Below are 20,460 nucleotides of genomic sequence, written 5' to 3' on the forward strand. Positions count from 1 at the left end.
CAGCTCAGTCCTGCCTGCATTAACATTAATGGAATTCCCTCCTTCCCTCGTGGAAGGAGGGAATTCAGCTTCTCCTCTTTCAGCAGTGCTGTGCTGCATTTTCTGCAGCTGAACCCAAAGCACCACCAGGAAGAGCAGGGAGCTGTTCCCTGAGGCTGCTGAAGGATTGGTCTCCATCCTTCTCCCCCTGCTCAGCTTTCCCTGCTCAGTCCCACTTTGGTGCCTCTGCCTGGCTGGCTGCTGTCTGGGTAAGGTCTGAGCCCTAACTCTGCTTCCAACAGCCACATTAATTTGGATATTTCTTCTCTCTCCAGGTGATGATTGCCACACAATGAACACAAACTCATGTCTTCAGAACTTCTCCCCCGTGATCAGGTTTGACCGAGGTGCTCAGCAGCTTCTAGAATGGAGGATGGACTGAGGGAAAACATAACCTTTATTTTGCTATACAGGAGAAAAAAAATACAAAAAAAAGTCCCTCCATTATCACAGTTATAATGGTATAAAAGGTGTTTAAGGAGGAGTCTCCCGGGTTTGGATTGGGATGGAGTCTGCTCTGGAGGAGTCACTGCCCTTGCCAATATTAGGTTTAGCACCCTTATGAACTGCCTCTGAATTTGAATGTCTGAGTCTCTGCACTCAATCTTGATAAACTGGCCCGACCATGAATGTTAATCACCCTGATTTACATTGCCTGCAGAGCTATGGACAACTTCATATCAGCAACCTCCAGCTCCCTTGGCATGTTCCAACGGGGAACTTCCCTGCTGCCTCCCGGGCACTGGAGAGGAGCCCTGGGAGTGAGCCCTGGGAGTGAGGGAATGAGCACTGGAAGCTTTGTCTGGAGGGAGCTGCAGCCAGGAGCAGGGCAAGAACACCCCAGCCAAGGGCACTGCTGTGCCTCAAAGACCTTTCTCTTTTTCGGCTCTCCAAGCTCTAAAGATGTAGGTAACACACAGGAAAAGACATTTTCAGTTATATTTGGATTCTGAACACATAAAGAAAGACTTAAGTTTGAAACTTGTGTGTTCTTCCCAGCAACGAACGGAGCTGCTCAGAGGAACCAAGGCAGGATTTGAGGCAATGTCCTCTCCCTTGGTGGGTTAGTGAGTGAGCACAGGGAGATAGACACAATGCATGCATCTTCAGCAAACACCTCTATCCGTTTTTTCCATTTTCTTGCAGCACCATTCCAGAGGACAGGAATTTCCAGGGCTGGGCAGAGCCAGCTGCTGGCGGGTTCCTGGTGGCAGGAGCTCCACGTGCTGCTGGGGCAGGGTGTTCAAACATCTCCTGTTATCACCCGAGCTGCTCCTGGAAATTCGCCTGCCAGGGACGCTGCGCAGCTCCGTTGGTGGTAGGAGATTGTTCCTCTGCACTTTTCTTAAAAAAATAAATAAAATGTCAAGCCCGAAAAGGAAGCCTGCTATTTTTCAAATCCGGGAGCTGTAATCATGCTAATCCATATGATCGTGCTAAAGCCAAGCAAAATGCCTTTTTCATATGATGTAATCAGCCAGGGCAGCCTATTTATAACCACCACGGGCTGGGAACACCTTCCCAGAAAAATACAATCAGGACAGCTTTCCCTTGGTCACGTTCTTCCTCCCCGTATTTTTCACTTTCTTTGTGCTCTTTCACCTACTTGTGCTGTCTTCCCAGCCTTAAATACAGCAACTTTTTAATTTTTATTTTAAACTAATGCTTCCCATGCATTCTATTTTATCTGTGCTTTAGAGCCGTGCTGAGTGAAATCGCAGTCCTGTGAAATCAATACCAAAACTTCTATTGATTTCATATAATATATTCCTTTAAATTCAGTACAAATGCTCCACAGGAGTTGTCTATTTTAAGTATGGATCTACTGTACAGGGCTGTCAGTCTCTCAGCTGGATACATAAACCAGCGTGGTTTAATAAATTCATTGGTGTGGCTCGGGAGCTTTCCGTGTAATAACTGAAAATCTGTTGGTCATACCGAGCATATCAAGTGTAAAAGGAGAGGATTCATCAATGTGAATATCTATCTGTGGATCGATTGGTATCAATCTTGTTTAACAGTCTATTTCCTCAGGACACACTTTGGGAACAAAGAGCATTTCAAACTGTTGGTTAAACAAACAAATATAGAGAAGCTCTTTGGGCAACATGGGGGTGGAGTAAACACCAGAGAAAAATGGTCAGCAATTTCAAATACCCGGTAATCTCTCCCATTTCATATTAGTAAATACAGAGTTTCTCTTGATGTAATGTGCCCATTAAAATGCACCAAGAATGCTGGTTTTAAACAATTTTTTTGATTGCAGAAGAAAGTGGCCTGGAAACCAACATTTGTCCCCTGACCTCCATGTTCAGAAGTTGTCCAAGGAGGAGGGTGACATCTTCTGCTCTGCAAGATTTGTGTTATCCTTAGCTAAATAAAACCCCCTTATGAGACGCTGTAAAAACAAAACCAAGCCCCGAGAGGATACAGAGCTAATTAGATCAGGATGCACTGCTCACCTCCATCTACAGCAGCAAGAGATTTCATGCCTGTCCCATCCAGGTCTCCCCCTCCTCAAGCACCCCCAAAATAAAGAAAATCCTGACCAGTACTTGACATGACTGTGCAAAAGCACTCATTTTGGTACAGAGTAAAGGTTGTACAGCCCCCGGGGGTTTTGCAGGGTAAAAGTGCCAGTGAAGAACCAGGAGAAAGGAGCCCCTGGCGTTGTGCAATGTCCTGTGGCAGTTGTGCGGCTGCCTGAGGTGCCATCGCTTCCTCCCTCCGGCTGCCGAGGCAGATTTGGGGTTTCCAGCGTGCACCACCCTTGTGCACCGCCCCGTGCCCCGGGGTGGATGCAGCGCTGAGCCGAACCCTCCCTAAGCTGAGCCCTCCCTGAGCCGAACCCTCCCTGAGCCGAGCCCTCCCTAAGCTGAGCCCTCCCTGAGCCGAACCCTCCCTGAGCCGAACCCTCCCTGAGCTGAGCCCTCCCTGAGCCGAACCCTCCCTGAGCCGAACCCTCCCTGAGCCGAACCCTCCCTGAGCCGAGCCCTCCCTGAGCCGAACCCTCCCTGAGCCGAACCCTCCCTGAGCCGAACCCTCCCTGAGCCGAGCCCTCCCTAAGCTGAGCCTTCCCTGAGCCGAACCCTCCCTGAGCTGAGCCCTCCCTAAGCTGAGCCCTCCCTGAGCCGAACCTTCCCTGAGCCGAGCCCTCCCTAAGCCGAACCCTCCCTAAGCTGAGCCCTCCCTGAGCCGAACCCTCCCTGAGCCGAACCCTCCCTGAGCTGAGCCCTCCCTGAGCCGAACCCTCCCTGAGCCGAACCCTCCCTGAGCAGGCAGGAAACTGAGGCACAGACCCCGCTCCATTGCTCGCCGATGAATGCAATGGCAAAGGCAAACCCAGTGTGCCTTCAGCTGGACCTGATTCTCCTGAGCCCTTATCTCGCGTCCTCCTCCTCCAAATCGACATCATCATCTCTTCATCAAATAAATCCCCAGTGCTCTCCAGCAAAGCACTTCATTTTTCATAGACGGACCTGGGGTGTGCGTGTTGTTCTACATTAAATCAAAAAGCAATCATGTGTCCCACAGAGATTTCGCAGTTTTTGGAATTGTTTGGAGTGTTTGCAGGTTTTGGAGATGTGCAGTCCACATCTCCTCACATTGAAGGATCCTCACATTTTTGCTTTTGTGAGATCAGTGACGGTGCAGGGGTGACTCTGCCTGTGGCACTCGGGGGCTCTGCGGCACAGTTCAGTGCCAGGCTCAGCTGGGCCGGGTCCTGCAGCCGCACGGACCGTCCCCAATGTGCCACCCAGCGCCGGGGGCCACCCGGCTGGGGCTCGGGGGGAAGATTTCCGCGTGGCTCACGTTCCCATGGAACCCAACAGCCGAAAAGGGGAGTGAAGATGAAAATTATTCCGCTCTGCATTAACGCAGCCAACTTAGTGTGGGAAAACACTCTCAAAGCACTGCTGCTTCAACTTTTTCACACGTGCCTCACGTCTTTACTTGTTGTTAAAAATACTACTGTCTCAGCTTCGCCTGCTTCCCAGAAATCGAGACTTTAAAGCGTCCTCAAACAGCTGAACCAAACCAGTCTAATTACGCTCCGTCTGCATCCGCTTTTAAAGCCCCTCCAGCCGCCCTCCCCACCGCGGGACCCCGCGCTCGCCCCTCGCAGCTCCCGGTGCTCTTCCCTTGCCACCTTATCGAGCGACAAAGGGAAGAATGAGCATTGTCCCGGGCTGCTGCTTGCTTTAGGGGAGGGGGGGGGAAAAAACTCTTTAAAGCACGATATAAACCGCGCAGGTGAGACAACAAAGGTGCTGTCGGTGTGCGGCAGGAGAGCGGCGGTGCCCGGTGTTTGTTTACCGGGGGTGGCCCGGGCTGCCCCGGCCCCGGGGGCTCTCGCCTTTGTCGCCCGCCGGGGCGGGCCGGGCGCGGGGACTACATGGCCCAGCGTGCCCCGCTGCGCGGATCAATGGGGCTGATTTGAATAATCTGTGAGCCCTTGGACTCAGGCCAATCAGCCGTCAGGGACCCATGATAAATCGCAATGCATTATTGATAATAATAATTACTCTGACATGCGCATTCCGCCCAAATTTCCCAACTCTAGGAATTTGTTGTGAAGAGGAAAATAATTGCTACTATTGCATGCTCCCGATGCTGGTGCACCATGTCGCGACGGAAGCAGGCGAAGCCCCAGCACATCAACTCCGAGGAGCAGCCCCCAGATGCTGCAAGTGGTGAGCGCAGAGGGGCGCGGGGCGGCCGCGGCTCCGGGCTCGGCTGATGCGCGGAGGCGGCGGCGGGAGCGAGGGGCGCTTCCCAGGGCGCTTTTTCCACCCTCGTGCTTCACCCCCCGCGCTTTTCCCCCCGCGGGCTCCGCCACCCGCCGGCCCAAGGCTCGCCCCAGGTTTTTTTTGGGGGGCCGAACTCCCCGGCGGGGCTGAGCGAGGCGCGGGCTCCTCGCTGTTTTCGGGGAGGTTCGGCTTGGGGCGGCTGCGGAGCGCAGCATTGCCCCGCATTGCCCCGCGATGCTCCGCACGCTCCCCCCGAGCCCGCGGAGCCTCCGCCGGGTCCCGCGTGGGGCCGCGGCCGCGTGGGAGGGGAGCCCCAGAGGCTCCCCGAGGCGGAGGGAATTGGGGGGATGGGGCTAGAGGGGTGGGGGAGCAGGGGGAGAATTTACAGAGAACTTTGGAGGGCTAGGAAATGGTTCGGGCTGCGTTTCCTCGGCGTGCTTAGCACTTTGTCGGGAGTTAAATGAGAATTTTTGTGGGGCTTTAAAAAAAACCCAAAAAAACAAAAAAAACCCCACAAAATTGGGGGGGGGAAAGGCTCCACGCTCGGACTATTTTTGTTGGAGATCACAATCGCCCTGGACCTTTTGTAGCTTGACCTCCAGCCATCTTTGATTTCCGACTTCCTAAAATAACTCCGGTGAGCTAATGTGGGGTGTGCGCGAGCGCTTTGTACTGGGGCGGCGAGGGGGACCCGGCCCCGCCGATCGCTCTCCCCGCTTTTGGGGAGCTCGCGTTCCTGGGCCGCGCTTCGGGGAACGCAGAAATCCCGGCTGAAATCGGCCGGGAGCGGCCGTGGGGTGGGCGGGCAGGGGAAGGGCAGGGGGCACTCGCCGCTGGCCCCGCGGGAGCGGCGCTGCCGGAGCGGCATCTCCCGAGCCGGGCTGCGGGCAGGCGCCTCCCGGCTCTTCCCCCGCTCGCCGCGGGGCTCGGGGCGCTCCCGGGCGCAGTGCGGCGGCACCAGGGCACGGCCCGGCCCGGCCGGGAGAGTTTGCTCGGAGTTGTTGCGGTTGTTGTGCCCAAATGATTCCGTGTGCCCCCCAAGACCTTTCTTCGGGACCTTTGCTTGCGTTTGGGACTGGTTTTGTTTCCGTGCCTAGAACTGATGAAAACCCATGCACGTTACGGGAGCTGCTTATTCCCAGCCCGCAGGAGGTTCGGGCTCTTTAATTTTTTTTTTTTCCTCCTCCCCCTTCTCTTCTTTGAGTCGAAATGTGCAATTGTTGGGTCCGGTTAATGGTGACTTAAGAAACAGCATGCTGGCCAGAAGGCAATAAATCCCATGTTTAATGCATGACTGTTTTCCTTTGTGCATATGGTTAGGTTGGGGGATGGAGGTGATGTTTCCACATGTAAATCTCTGCCCGCTGCTGGAAAGGCACCTCCGGCCCCGCGCTGAAACAAAAGGGTTAATCACTCCTGATGCGGCGCTGGGGCGGGGGAGGCGTGCGGGAGGCAGGGAGGGAGGGAGGATCGCTCCACACCGCGCTCTCCGGGGCAATGGCCAGCTGCTTTTTTGTTATTGTTGTTCGGGCTTTTTCCCCCCCCGTCCCGTTCTCAATTTTAACAACCAAACCCTGGATGAAATCCCTCCGGAGCGCTCAGCGGCCGCCCAGGCCGGCGGACTTGGCGGAGCTGTGGCCCCGCCGGGGGGATTCTCCTGCTGCTCGTGGGGTGCTGTGGATTTTTGGGGTCGGGGCAGGTCCCGTCCTGCGGGATCTCCGCTCTCCGAAATGCAACCCGGGGCTGCGGCTCCGACGGCTTGGACCGCCCGCCAATCTCCCAAATAATCTCGATATTCCCCGCTCCAGGTGTGCCCGTAAATAATAAGTGATGAAGTTGCATAACAAAGTCGAAATTCCGCAGGGATTTGTCTGGGGCATTAGCGAGGATATACACATACTCGTAATAATAAAATCAAGCCCTTATCTCCTTTTTTGCAAGTATTCCCTTTTTTCGCAAAGCGATTTGGGACCCACCTCTGTGAACAATGCAGCGGGTTAAAGTGTCCCGCGAACCTGGGGATCCATTAACAGGTCAAAAAATCAGCAGGTGGTCACAGGGGAATAATGCTACATACTGAAAATTAGCATTTCCACAAAGGGCTTGAAAATGCCTATTGTGCTGGATTGCTGCCATTAAAAATCGGATTCATTCTTAAAAATACAGTATCAAACTGCAACTTTTTTTTTTCTCTTTTTCCTCAGGGTAAAATTAGCGTAGCTTTGCTTCAATTACATCTCCGATTCGTGCGCCGAGTTCTGTAGGACTGGAGAGGGATGTTGGCCGAGGAGAGGTTGAGCAAGGAAAGCCCAAGTTTTGCGGTGGTTTATCCTGGGTTTGTTTCGGCTGCCCGAAGCTGCTGGCGGGGGCCGGGAGCCCTGGGTGCGGGAGCATCCCCGCCGTGCCCGGGGTGCCGCAGCCCTGGCCAGGGGCAGAGGGTGCCGGGGGGCGATGCCCGGCTTGCTTTTCCTTTTACGTAAGTGAAACATTATATTCGTGGCGGGGATGGAGCCCTTTCGCCGCGCTCGGCGGCATGTGACGTTTTGACAGAGCTGCTGCTCTAACCTTTGCCTCCTCCTGCTTGCTGTGGGTGGTAAGTTGATGTCAGGCTCACAATTAGGACTCTCATGCAATTGACCTTGGCAGCGGGGTTTGTGCCGTTTAGCTCGCTCTTAAACACCGTGCGGGTGTTAAGTGTGCTCCAGGTAGGGCCGGGCGGGGGGCTCGGGGGGCCGCGGGCTCGGAGCCGGCCGGAGCCCCCCCCGTGGCCGCCGAGCGCGGAGCGGGGCTCGCTGGCACCTCAGGTGGGCCCGGGGGGCGGCGGCCCCGCCCGGCCTGGTGGTGCTGGCCCGGAGGGGCCGGAGCGCGGGCCGTGAGTGCCCTCCACCGACCGGCCCCGGCAGCGAGCACCGGGGGGCTCCGGGCACCGGGGGCTCCGAGCCCGGCCCGGCCCTCCACCGACCGGTCCCGGCAGCGAGCACCGGGGGGCTCCGGGCACCGGGGGCTCTGAGCCGAGCCCGGCCCCGGCAGCGCGCACCGGGGGGCTCCGAGCACCGGGGGCTCCGAGCCCGGCCCGGCCCTGGCTCCGAGCACTGGAGGGCTCCGAGCCCGGTCCGGCCCGGCCCTCCACCGACCGACCCCGGCTCCGAGCACCGGGGGCTCCGAGCCGAGCCCGGCCCTCCACCGACCGGCCCCGGCTCCGAGCACCGGAGCCTCCGTGCCCGGCCCGAGCGGGGTGAGCCCTCGAGGGGCAGCGTCTCCGATTTCCCCGCGGGTTTTAGCGCTTATTCTGCTCTTCACAAGCGCCTGTTCGCTGTGGTTTTTACGGTGTTCGGCTGAATATCTCGTTTGAAGTTGTGGATAGGCCAAAGGGGGAATTAGTCGGTAGATAATCAAATAGTTGAAGCATTGAGAGAGAGCCTGCAAGGATGTGAAATGGTGATTGTGGGGGAAAGGCGTTTCTGCGTCGTTCTTGGGTAGAAAAACGCAGCTGATGAATTCAGCGTAGAGAGCATCGAGGCCTTTGGAATATCTCTAAGTTGTCAGTCGCGCGTTTTGCTTACTCAAAAAAGTGATTTCGTCACAGTTAAAATGCACTAAATGTTGTTTGAGAGTGGGAGAAGGGCGATTTGGGGCAGTTAGGAGCTTTTGGAAGCCCTCTCCTTTGGAGAAGGAGAAAAGCATCAGGGACCCTGAGAGCGACAGCGAGCTGATGGCAGCGGGTTCGTGTCTGGGAGTGGAGGGTGGTAATCAATCCTCCCGGAGTTAATTTAAACCGGGGAGGTGCATGGTCTTTGTTAACCTTAGAGTAAAAGTAGTTGGTCAGATGTAGGCTGTGGGGAAAGTAAGCTCATGAAAGGTATCAAAACTCCTGAATAAAAAACGTGGGTGGGAAGGCTTGAGTTTTGTTTCATCCCAATTCAAGTGAAATAAAGTTGAGGGAAAAAAAGTCACTAATGTCTTAGATGAGTGGTAGGCCAGCAGCACCCTTCTTGAAATCCCATCAAACCAGATTTACTTCACTCCTTTTACTGTTTTCCTTAAAAAAAAATAAATCATTTGAGTGGTGTGGATTTTATCAGCCTTCCTTGTCGATGACCGCCTTGTCCTACACAATAGTGGATTTTATCCATCCATTTGCCAGTGATTCAATCTAACCCCCCTGCTGGGTTTACTGCATTCTTCTAACTTATTGGATAACTAGATGCTGAGAGATAACATTCCTGAAATTCGGGGGTGGGGAGATAAAAAAAACACAGTAGAAGTCCTGTCCCTTGGAAGCCTTTGGAGTGGGTTAAGTGAAGTGCAGAGGAATTGTCGTGGCAGGGCAGTGCTGGGTAAATCCCCAGCGGTCGTGGGCAGAGCCGCCCTCCTGGCATGAAAAACCCCGAGTTGAGGCTGTTGCTGCATTTCGGTGGCCACTGGTGGGCTCAGGCAGCTGAGGGGCTCTGATGATGGCAGCACTTGGGGCAGGGAGAGGAGGTCGTTACAAATCACCATGATTTTCACAGAAGCTGTTGGGTTTTTTTACAGAAACAGTCAATTGCTCCTTTGTTATTCCAGCTACTGTGAATTTATCTAAAACCCTTTCTCGAAGGTAAAAAGGAAAATAATGCATAACTTCCCTATTTGTCATGCAGCAAGTCGTTTCAAGCTCTGAACTGAATTTATTCAGAGTCCAGCTAATGCTTCACTGTCAGGGAAAGGAGAATATGTGACAGGGCAGGGCTGCCAGCCTCTGGTGCCCAGCTCAGGCACCCTCAGTGCACTGGAGTCTCTTTCTCTGAGATGGCCACTGCTGCTCCGAGCCAGCAAAGTCACCAGAGCTCCTCAGAATTACAAAAATGAGGAGCGTGGGCTGTGCTGGAGATTGGGAAAGGGGCATTTAATTGAGTGTGATCTTATCAGCGCAGAAGTAGAAAAATAAGAAGTATTATCATGGGAAAGGAGATAAATGATCGGATGCTTTGAAGCAGTTAAAGTTGGAGGACTTGTCTAGACATTATCCTGGAATATCTCCTTGGGGGTGGGCAACAGTGTTTGGTGCAGACATTTCTGTGCCACTGGAAAAAGTAAAAGCTGAGGTTATTTTTTATTATTTCGTGACGTGGAAACAGTGTTGTTCTGCCTGGGGGATGGGACTGGGAAAGCCCCAAACCCTGGAAGGATTTGGAAGTGATTTTTATGTTTTAGTATTCTATGAAATTCTAATTTACTATTCTGTGAAACAGGAAATTAGTCAAAGACCTCTCAAGTCAGCATAGAGTAGTTCTAGAGGTTTTCTTTTTTTTAATCCAGGTGCCTTCTTTCCAAGTATATCTGCTCAGACTCCTGCAAAACGAGTTTAAAATAATCTGTTCTTAATCCTGGTTGACTCTGTTGACCAAGTTCTGAATTGTGCAGTAGTTGTACTTGTCTGCAAGGCTGGGCTTCCCTGTGTGTTTTAGAGTTAAATCAGCTTTAGAGACATCACTTTAACGATATCTGGGGTGGGAAATGTGTGCTGCCGTTCTTGTTTCTGTCACTTGCAGGAGTTGTTTGGGCTGAAGGGAAAGTGTTTAATTTTCCCTGCTTAAATGGGAGGCATCCAAACATTTTTGATCTCATCTGTGCTGAGAACTCCCTTCGTCCCCGTTCAAGGACTTGTGCAGGTTTGGATTTATTGCTCTGCAGATCACAGAAGAACAGGCCTCTGATACTTGCGAATTTTTGTTATTGATCAAATGTTTATTTTTACAAGTAAACTTTCACATGCACTTAGTGCCACACAGCATTAAACGGTTGAAGTTTGCTCTGTTGAGCACACACAGTGCCCTTGTTGAGGTCGGAAATGGCGAGGGTTGCCATATCCTCCCTCAAGCAGGGTGATGTACTTGAATTGTCACCTGGCCATGGTCCCTCCACATTCGGGACACACCCAGGTGTGGTTTGGCCGCACCTTGCACAGACCAAAGCCACAAGAAGCTCCTGAGCTTCACCTCGTCCCACCCTGGGGGCAGCTGGGGACTGGAGCTGGGGGTGTGGGCAGGGCAGGGCAGGGGTGGCACCTTCCCTGAGCCCTCTGCACCCGTGGCACCTTCCCTGAGCCCTCTGCACCCATGGCACCCTTCCCTGAGCCCTCTGCACCCGTGGCACCTTCCCTGAGCCCTCTGCACCCATGGCACCCTTCCCTGAGCCCTCTGCACCCATGGCACCCTTCCCTGAGCCCTCTGCACCCGTGGCACCCGGGAATGGGAGCAGAGCCAGGGGAGCCCATGGGGGTGGCACCCTTCCCTGAGCCCTCTGCGCCCATGGCACCCTTCCCTGAGCCCTCTGCGCCCATGGCACCTTCCCTGAGCCCTCTGCGCCCATGGCACCTTCCCTGAGCCCTCTGCACCCATGGCACCCTTCCCTGAGCCCTCTGCACCTGTGGCACCTTCCCTGAGCCCTCTGCGCCCGTGGCACCCTTCCCTGAGCCCTCTGCGCCCGTGGCACCCTTCCCTGAGCCCTCTGCGCCCATGGCACCCTTCCCTGAGCCCTCTGCGCCCATGGCACCCTTCCCTGAGCCCTCTGCGCCCATGGCACCCTTCCCTGAGCCCTCTGCGCCCATGGCACCCTTCCCTGAGCCCTCTGTGCCTGTGGCACCTTCCCTGAGCCCTCTGCACCCGTGGCACCCAGGGAATGGGAGCAGAGCCAGGGGGAGCCCATGGGGGCTCAGCCCTTTCTGCCTCCCCCTTGCTGGGAGGTTTTCCCTCCTGCCCTGAGCTCTGCCACACCTCCAGCAGCCTGGGAGTTTCTTGTTTGAGGGATGGCAAGGCTGAGCAAAAACATCCTGTTTTGGTTATAATTTCTCTTAACCTCTTGCAGTTCAGATATTTCCCCGACTTTTTTTCTTTTTTTTTTTTTTCTTTTTTTTTTCTTTTTTTTTCTTTTTTTTTTTTTTTGGTCCATGTACAAATTCTGCTCAGTCTGAGCTGTGGTGTGCTGGTGGTGGAAGGGCAGGAGAGGACTCTTGGCTTTCCCTGCCCCTTCCCAAAGTGGGTGAGTTGTGGGTGCAGCTGAAGGAGGCCTCCTGCGAGGTCGGAAATGCCCCGGTGTAGTTTTGTGAACAGGACTTGTTACTTATATTATTTTTTAATAATCATAGGTATCAATGCAGGCGCATACTCGAGTGTCAAGTTCCAGATTTAATCATTCTCTGCTACTGTGTCCATGTAGAGATTATTAGTGGGGTGGGTTTGCTTTCAAAGGATTTCAGAGCTAATATTGGCCTTGCTTGGCTGTTGTCAGCCCTCTTGGCTTGTAATTACTTTCAGAATGGCAGAGCAAAACTCGTTTAGATCGGTACAGTAAGAATTGCTCAAAATTCCTGTGTTAACGATCTTTTATGAATTTGTGAGAGATGGTTAAGAAAGAGTTAGAACCTGAAGTGTAAACAGCAGATAACTCGTGTGTGGTGTTTTGCTCGGCACCTCCTCTGTCCTGGTGTTCCTTTTAAGCTGTGGTGCAGGTGCTGCCTTGCAGAACTGTTCCAGGGGATTTTTACCTGTATAAAGGGATTTGGAATGAATCTTTTTTCATTGAGCCTTGTGAGAGTTTTTTTAAAATACGTTTTTTCTTGTAAACTGAACTGAGATTAATATTTATTTTGGGTTGTGAAGGAGTTGGCATCAAAACAAAGAGCAGTACTTCAGCTTAATCTGCAAACTTGATTCCAGTGTCTTGTACTTTAATTTGCAATTGGGGTGGAGGCAGTGATCTTAATAGTGAATGCTTGATCTAAATCTGGCAATTAATAATGTGACTTTCTTTTATTTCAAGGGAGTCCACAAGACGTCCCAGGTGATAGAGATGGTGAAATGAGTTCCAAAAGGTGCCGCACGGAGGAAACCAAAATCTGTGAGAAATGCTGTGCAGAATTCTTTGTTCTCTCTGAATTCCTTGAGCATAAGAAAAATTGCACTAAAAATCCGCCTGTTCTAATCATGAACGACAGCGAGGGAACAGTCCCCCCTGAGAGCTTCTCCGAGGCTCCTCTGGGGACCTTCCCGAGCGACCGCGTGGACGGCAGGACACGCAAGGACATTCAGGCCAAGGGCTGCACTGCCTCCGTGGAAAAGAGAGAAGGAAAGATGGATGCTGAGCCGGTAGGAGGAATGTACCTTAAAATAGAACCCCCCCTGACGCCCGCGGCTCCCGGCCTGAGCTATCTACCGAAACCCAAAGTACCAAACACTAACGTGACTTTGCAGACCATCCGTGGCACTAAGGTGGCCGTGAACCAGCGGACGTCGGACGCCATCTCCTCCTCGGCGGCCGGGTTCAACGCCATCCCCATGATCCTGGAGCAGCTGGTGTGCCTGCAGCAGCAGCAGCTCCAGCAGATCCAGCTGACGGAGCAGATCCGCATCCAGATCGCCATGATGGCTCCCCACGCCCTGCACCCCTCCATCGCAGCTGCTACTGACCCGCTCAAAGCTCTGGGTGCCCACATGTCCCAGCAGCTCTCGGCTGCCGTGGCTTTAATCGGACAGAAAGCTGGGAGCCAGAGCCTATCACTGGAATCCTTGAAGCAAGGAAAACTACCTCATTCTAACACTGGCATTGCAGCCGCCAGCTCGCTGGCTGCTGGGCTCTCCTCCTCCTTCCCCCTGAAGCCAGAGGGGAGCCGAGGCCTGCCCGGCTCCATCTCTCAGTTCCCAAATCCTTTGCTACCTCAGTCCTCCGGCTCGGTCATCTTCCAGAACCCGCTTTCGGCCGTCTCGTCCGTGATGGATTCCTCAAAGAAGGGCAAGGGGAAACCGCCCAACATCAGCGTGTCTGAAAGCAAACCGAACGCGGAGGAGCCGTTCTTCAAACACAAGTGTAAATTCTGTGGGAAGGTCTTTGGCAACGACAGTGCCCTGCAGATCCACCTCCGCTCCCACACCGGGGAAAGGCCCTATAAGTGTAACATCTGTGGGAACCGCTTCACCACCAAAGGAAACCTCAAAGTGCATTTTCAGCGTCACAAAGACAAGTACCCCCACATAAAGATGAATCCTTACCCAGTTCCTGAGCACCTGGACAATGTTCCTACCAGCACTGGAATCCCATACGGGATGTCTGTGCCACTGGATGAGTCCAACCTGATTGTGGACAGCAAACCTCTCCTAACAACTCTGCCTACCTCTGCGGCCACCGGCGCACCTCAGGCCATCTCCAGCCTGGCAGGCATCAAGGAGGCTCTGCCTGGTACGTTCTCAAGTGAGCTGCAGTCGAGGCCCTCCCCCGAAAGCGAGGGTGGCTCCTCCTCGTCAGGGGCGGTCGGCCACGAGTCGGGAACGGAGCAGAGCTTGAGCTCACCGCAAGCTGCCTGCAGCGTGAGCATCTTCCACGTAGGTGGGTCAAACGAGCAAGGCTCAGAGACATCAAAGCTCCAGCAGCTGGTTGAAAATATCGACAAGTCCACTTCTGACCCCAACGAGTGCCTGATCTGTCATAGAGTGCTGAGCTGCCAGAGCTCACTGAAGATGCATTACCGCACCCACACCGGGGAGAGGCCATTCAAGTGTAAGATCTGTGGCCGTGCCTTCTCCACTAAAGGGAACCTCAAAACCCACTATGGTGTCCACAGGGCCAACACCCCCTTGAAGATGCAGCACTCGTGTCCCATTTGCCAGAAGAAGTTTACAAACGCCGTGGTGCTGCAGCAGCACATCCGCATGCACATGGGCGGGCAGATCCCCAACACGCCCATGCCAGAGCCCCCCTGCGACACCGAGGGGGATCCTGCCGTGCCCGAGAAGAACGGAGACATCGGGCGCCCAGAGGAGATCGTGGAAAGCATAGACATGGAAGATGACATGGACTCTCAGGATGGCCCCAGGAGCTCCTCCAAACCTCCTACTCCATATGATGCACAATCAGAGTCGCCAGCCGCGGCCGCCACCTTCTCTGGGGTTGGAGCGCTGGAGAACCAGATGAAGATGGTGGCCTCCTCGCTGAGCTTGCAGCGGCAGAGCAGTCTGAAGTCCAGCGACAACGGCTCTGCAGAGAGCGACGGCATGACCAATGACTCGGCCTCGCTGGTGGGTGATGCTGACTACCAGAACGGCCGGAGCCCCGCCGCCTCCGAGGCTGCCTCGCTGCAGGCACCGTCCCCGGCCAACAGCCAGGCTGAGAGCGTCAGGTCCAAGTCACCTGCCTTCAACAGCCAGGAGGATTCGGGCCTGGGGAGTAAATCAGAGGGTGCTGAGAACGCTCCTGCAGAAGTGGAAGGGGTTGTTGGAGCTTTGGATTTAACGTACGGCAACATCGGGCGGAAGGTCATCAAGGAAGAGCCGGGGCTACACTTTGCAAATGGAGAATATGGTGAGTAATGCAGAGTGCTGGCAGGGATTTGGGGTGGGGCAGTAGGAAATCAATCCTAAAAGGACCAACAGGAAACCAAACTTCCTCAGCTTTCCCCTCTTCCTGCTCCTCTGTTTAGATAAGGGCATAGGCCCTGTAAAGTTTTCCTGACTAAGTCAAGCCCAAAATTCTAAGGCTTAACTGCTGTCATCTCCTTAAAATTAATGTAGACTGTGCCCTCTCTGTCTTTCATGGGCTCATTTGGTATCTCCTTATAGCTCTTTAAAAATATGCATTTATGTGTTTAAGGGAAAACTGCTTATCCCGAGAGTGTGATGTGGAAATTCTAAAATAGTCTGTGGGGTTTTCAGGCTCTGTAGCAGTGAGCTTAAGGTTGATCTAAATTTGACCTGAAAGATTTTCTGTCTCTTAAGCTTATCAACAAACCCAAGGATGAACTGATTCCTTTTGGGGTATCCTAGGAAGCGTGGTGGCCTCTGCAGATGTGCTCTTGAGGCGCATACAGCTTCAAAGGCAGGGCCTGGAGTCTCAGCCAGGCTTAAGCTTGGAAGCAGAATTAGGCTGGGATAAGCAGCACCTCTGCTTTCTTTGCAGGTCGAAGCAGTATTCCAGCTGCTTTTGTCAGAGCCCCACCAGCCCTGATAAAAATGGAGCTGCCCGGCGATCGTCCCCTCAGCACTGGCCACTTCATTGGCCCCCCAGCTCTGTCCCCCGGCGTCGCCCCTCTGCTGGTGCCGCGCCCCAAGTTCTGCCGTCCTGCCAAACAGCACATCTGCACTACCTGCGGGAAGAACTTCTCCTCTGCCAGCGCCCTGCAGATCCACGAGCGCACCCACACCGGGGAGAAGCCCTTTGCCTGCACCATCTGTGGGAGAGCCTTCACCACCAAGGGGAACCTGAAGGTGGGTCCTGTCTGCTGTCATCTCCTTGGTCTCTGAGACTAAGACTAGGGAGTAGAAACTAGGGTTTCTAATATTTGACCTGCCTCTGAGGCAGCACTGATTTTTCTCTTAGCTCCTCAAATACTTACTTCTGACCCGTGTCTCCTTCCTGAGTTTCTCCACACAGTTTTTTGTGTAAGTGTTACTGAGATTCACCCTCGGGTCTTTGCTGCTGTCTTTGACTTTCCTTTTGGGACGGAAGGGGAGGCTTAGCCCTCACTAAGCAGATTGCTTTCTTTTTTAATTTGGATTTGGATGTGTCAAGACATAAGCATTTCATAGACTGCTACAAAATGCTGCCTGCTGAGTAAATGCATTACACTGCACTGCTTGAAATTTTGAGAGATGAGGAGGGATAAACTGGGATAATCCTGAGATGGCACAAAGTGCTTGGGGATTGTGGCTAAGCACACGCTGAAGAAGTGCTGTGAGTCTGTCCTTCTGCCAGATGAATCCATCTGTCCCGTGAGGGATTCAGCTACCTCACTTGCACAGAGGCTTCTCCCTCCCTGTGAGAACCTCTTCAAGCTCTTGCATAAATGCTGAAGGGGAGAGAAAATACTCTGCAGTGTGCGAGCAGTGCCTTGCTGGAAGCACCAGCAGAATGTGGTGTGGAAGATTTCAGCTTAAATGAACCTCTGCCAAATTACTTGGTGGTTTTTTTTGCATTACCCAGTATTTTTTTCAGTATGGTCTGTTTGCAGCAGATAATGTGGTTTCTGTTTTGAGGGGAGAGAGGGTGTCTTTGCCAACAACACTTATTACAAGTGTAAAACACAGTCCTCCGAGTCCTCTAACAGCCAGCTCCAGAGAACCATGGTGATGTCAGGCAGTGAATGACTGTGTCTTACACATGCCAGGAAGGGAGCTCTGACAAGAACCACCCAACTTAATATTTAGCTGAATTCAAACAGAGCAAGCCTGACTTCTTTGGGCTACTTGGCTGCAAGCACAGTAGAATTTGGGTCCACCATGGAAGAGCTGCAGAATTAACGATTCTCTTTGCTTTCCCCCCCCTCCGGAAGGTCCACGTAGGAACCCACATGTGGAACAGCTCAGCCAGGCGGGGCAGGCGGCTGTCCATCGACAACCCCATGGCCCTGCTGGGCAACGACCCCAAGAAGGTGTCGGAGATGTTCCCCAAGGAGATGGTGGCGCCCTCGGTGAGCATCGACCCCGCCGTGTGGAACCAGTACGCGGCCGTGCTCAGCAACGGGCTGGCCGTGAAGGCCAACGAGATCTCGGTGATCCAGAGCGGGGCCCTGCCCGCCCTGCCCGTGCCCCTGCCCGGGGGCTCGCCCCTGAACTCTGCCCCGGCCGCCAAGGCAGACCCGGCCCAGGCCGGCACCGCTGCCGAGGCGGAGAAGGCGGGCAGCGCTGCTGCAGACAGTGTGCCAAAACACCAGTTCCCTCTCTTCCTGGAGGAGAACAAAATCGCCGTCAGCTAAGGACTCGAGAGGAGATGACCTACAGAAAGAACAAATATATATAGACACAAACATATATTTTTAAGAGATTCCACTTCGGCCTCCTATTTTCCTATTGATGTGCAAATGATTTTATGGTTGTCTTTGTAAGAGTTGCCCAGAGTACAATCATGATATTGCTTTGCAAATAGTAATTAATAAAGAATAGGATTTCCTTCTATTTGGAAAGATGCGGGTCTTGCAAAGTAGTTCTTACGTGTGACTTTAATGTGTACAAGCCTTACAGAAGTTTCTACAACTTGAAATTCCAAAGGTTAGAATATTTACCTCTTTGTTTAGAGTGATAATGGGGGTTTTGAATAGAGTGGAAACAACCTACTGTTGATGGAAAAGCTTCTATTTACTGATGAGAAATGGAAACTATTGATGCGGGTAAATATCCTAGAATGTCTGCCACCCTCTTAGAGTTTTTCTGTTTGGATTTTTGGCTCTGTGTGGTTTCTGAATGTACTTTTTCTTAATAATTGCTATAAAAGCTACAAAGTTTTTTTTTTTAATTCCTTTGGTTTTTTGCCTCAGAAGTTCTATGAAAAGCAAGTTGCTGTTTTTCTTTAGTCACTGCTCCTAAGTAATTAATTCTTTGTGTTGTTGACTGCTGCTTATTTAATACTACTACTAGGACAGTCCTTCAAGTATAGTGCCAAAATTCCTGCTTCCAAAGGTGTGCAGTTTTTCCTAGATGTTTTATTTCAATACCAAGAGCCCCAAACAAGCATGGGTGGGTATGTATATACTTTTTTTTGTTGTTGTTGTTTCCTCTTGAAAGGGAAGACTTGCCTTGGGAAGTCAGGTCTGAAAGCTCTGCAAGGAATCTCAGGTGACTGTTGCAATTTGCCATGGGAACTGGTTTCCTTAGCAAGAGACTTTTTGTTTTTATTTTTTATTTTTCGTTTGGGTAATTTAGGAGATCAGTCTGTGTAAACCTGTATTTAAATATGAAGTATTCATGCTTAGGTTAAATGTTTTGTGGGTTTTTGGATGGCATTCCTACTCTGGTCATTAAGGTTTTTTTGGTGGTCTGTGAGCTTGCATTCCACCAAAATGGTAATTAATGATCCACGTGTGTTGTATGAAGGTTGCTGGGATAGTCATCTGGATTCTAAGTTATCTACCTCATTTTTTTCCTTTTGTAGTTGTAGTGTCTATTTTTTCTAATAATGACCACTGTAATGACTGAGATCCAAGCAGATGCTTCCATGCACTATGTGAAACCAAAACCTGTTGTATTATTAGTGGAAGCACCTGAGGAGTTGCTGGACTGACCTTTCACTATTCCTCAAATGCCTGCTGGAACTGGATGTGGAGTGGGATCTGAACCAGGCTGCAAAGGGAGCATTTGGTGTGGAAGGACTGAAGGAGGGAAAGAAACCTGGCTGTGGACTGCAGGAAATCTTCAAGTCCAGTCTCTTGTGGAAGGCCCCAAAAATGCAGATTTACCAAAAGTTTGTGTGATGTTGTTGCACCTGATTCTTGCTTATGATCTCTGTATGCCGAGTTGTGCCTTTCCTGCTGGACTCGTGGGTAAGAACATACCAGTACCTGTTTACACTGTAAAATGGATATTGTTACATAGACCACGCAAAAGGCATCCCAATTGTCACATTTCTACATTGTGAATGTATGACTTGGAAGAACTCTGTAGTTTTGAGTATCTACTGATGCGTTTCTGTTGACATTTTTGAGAATAAATTTTGGGATGGCTTTTTCACACTTGGTGCTGAACATTTTTCTGGCAAAAAGCTTTTTGTCTGCTGAAGAGTGAGTTTAGGAGGCAGCATGCTGCTTCACTCCAGGGACCTGAAATCCAGGAGCTAGAGTTGGGCTTTAGTTCATTGCTTAGAGCAACAGGGGCTAGGAGGCCATGGAGGAGTTGGAGATCCATTGCTCAGGAACAGCTGGGCTTTGATGCAGGGCTTGGGATGTGCCAGGGGTGTTGATTTCCCCACTAGAATACAATGACAGGAATATGGGCAATCATTTTTGTACTGTGATCATCCTACAAAGGGAAAACAAATATTAAGTTGTCAAATTGCCAGTGCCTGAAGATGCTGGCTGCATGGAAAAGGGATAAATAACTTCTCCTAAAGAGCAAAGAAAGACAGTTCTGAGATAAAATGGAAAAGTACTGAGATCCTGATTCTGGCAACAAAATCCAGTAAATGTCTTTTGCCTTCGGGAAGTAACAGAGGAGGAAAAGGGAACCCTAAAGCTGCACTCTTCCAACATCAGAGCTGCCTGATTGTGGTGCTCCTTGCTCAGTCCTTGGGAGTGCAAAGAGAGGCAAGAACAAACACTTTCTCATCTCTGGCAAGCTGTGTTGTCAAGCTCTGAAGGGAGGTGTAGGGAGGGCAGGACAAATCTGAGGAAGCTCTGACCCTTGCAGTGGTGGGTTGGATTTCTGGCCAAGCTGTGGGGCTCTGGCTACCTCTTCATTACCATCCACAGCAGTGTAATTCCATATTCACACCTCTGCTGCCTTCAGCTGTATTGTCCAGCAGGTGGGACAGTGAGGGGAGATGAGGAGGGAAGGAGTTTTATAAAGCCTGAGTGCAGGTCTAGAACTAAACAGCAAGGAAGGTGCTGGCACAGCAGGACAGCAGAGGCTGTGCTGGGGGAATGGGGCAGGCCCCAAACGCTGTGACCTGGCCTGGGGCAGTGCAGGGGCTCTGCTCTCCTGGCCTGGGGCAGTGCAGGGGCTCTGCTCTCCTGGCCTGGGGCACTCAGGGCTCTGCTCTCCTGGCCTGGGGCAGTGCAGGGGCTCTGCTCTCCTGACCTGGGGCAGTGCAGGGGCTCTGCTCTCCTGGCCTGGGGCACTCAGGGCTCTGCTCTCCTGACCTGGGGCAGTACAGGGGCTCTGCTCTCCTGGCCCGGGACACTCAGGGCTTGGCTCTCCTGGCCCGGGGCACTCAG

At 52.4% G+C, this 20,460-nt stretch overlaps 1 protein-coding gene across 2 annotated transcripts; it reads left to right on the plus strand.

The window, feature by feature from the left end:
- The first annotated feature begins 4,594 nt into the window (after positions 1–4,594).
- On the plus strand, positions 4,595–19,213 carry SALL4 (spalt like transcription factor 4). 2 transcript variants are annotated; one of them, XM_054644562.2, is made up of 4 exons: positions 4,595–4,733; positions 12,591–15,122; positions 15,717–16,024; positions 17,089–19,213. In XM_054644562.2, exons 1-4 carry the CDS (start codon positions 4,664–4,666, stop codon positions 17,509–17,511), a joined length of 3,333 nt encoding a protein of 1,110 aa, XP_054500537.2. In that variant the 5' UTR covers positions 4,595–4,663; the 3' UTR covers positions 17,512–19,213. The 2 variants fall into 2 exon arrangements, with proteins under 2 accessions (XP_054500537.2, XP_077043501.1); XM_077187386.1 differs by lacking the exon at positions 4,595–4,733 and adding an exon at positions 5,217–5,427.
- Positions 19,214–20,460: the final 1,247 nt, after the last annotated feature.

This window comes from Agelaius phoeniceus, chromosome 17 (assembly GCF_051311805.1).
Source record: "Agelaius phoeniceus isolate bAgePho1 chromosome 17, bAgePho1.hap1, whole genome shotgun sequence".
In the NCBI taxonomy this organism is placed as follows: domain Eukaryota; kingdom Metazoa; phylum Chordata; class Aves; order Passeriformes; family Icteridae; genus Agelaius; species Agelaius phoeniceus.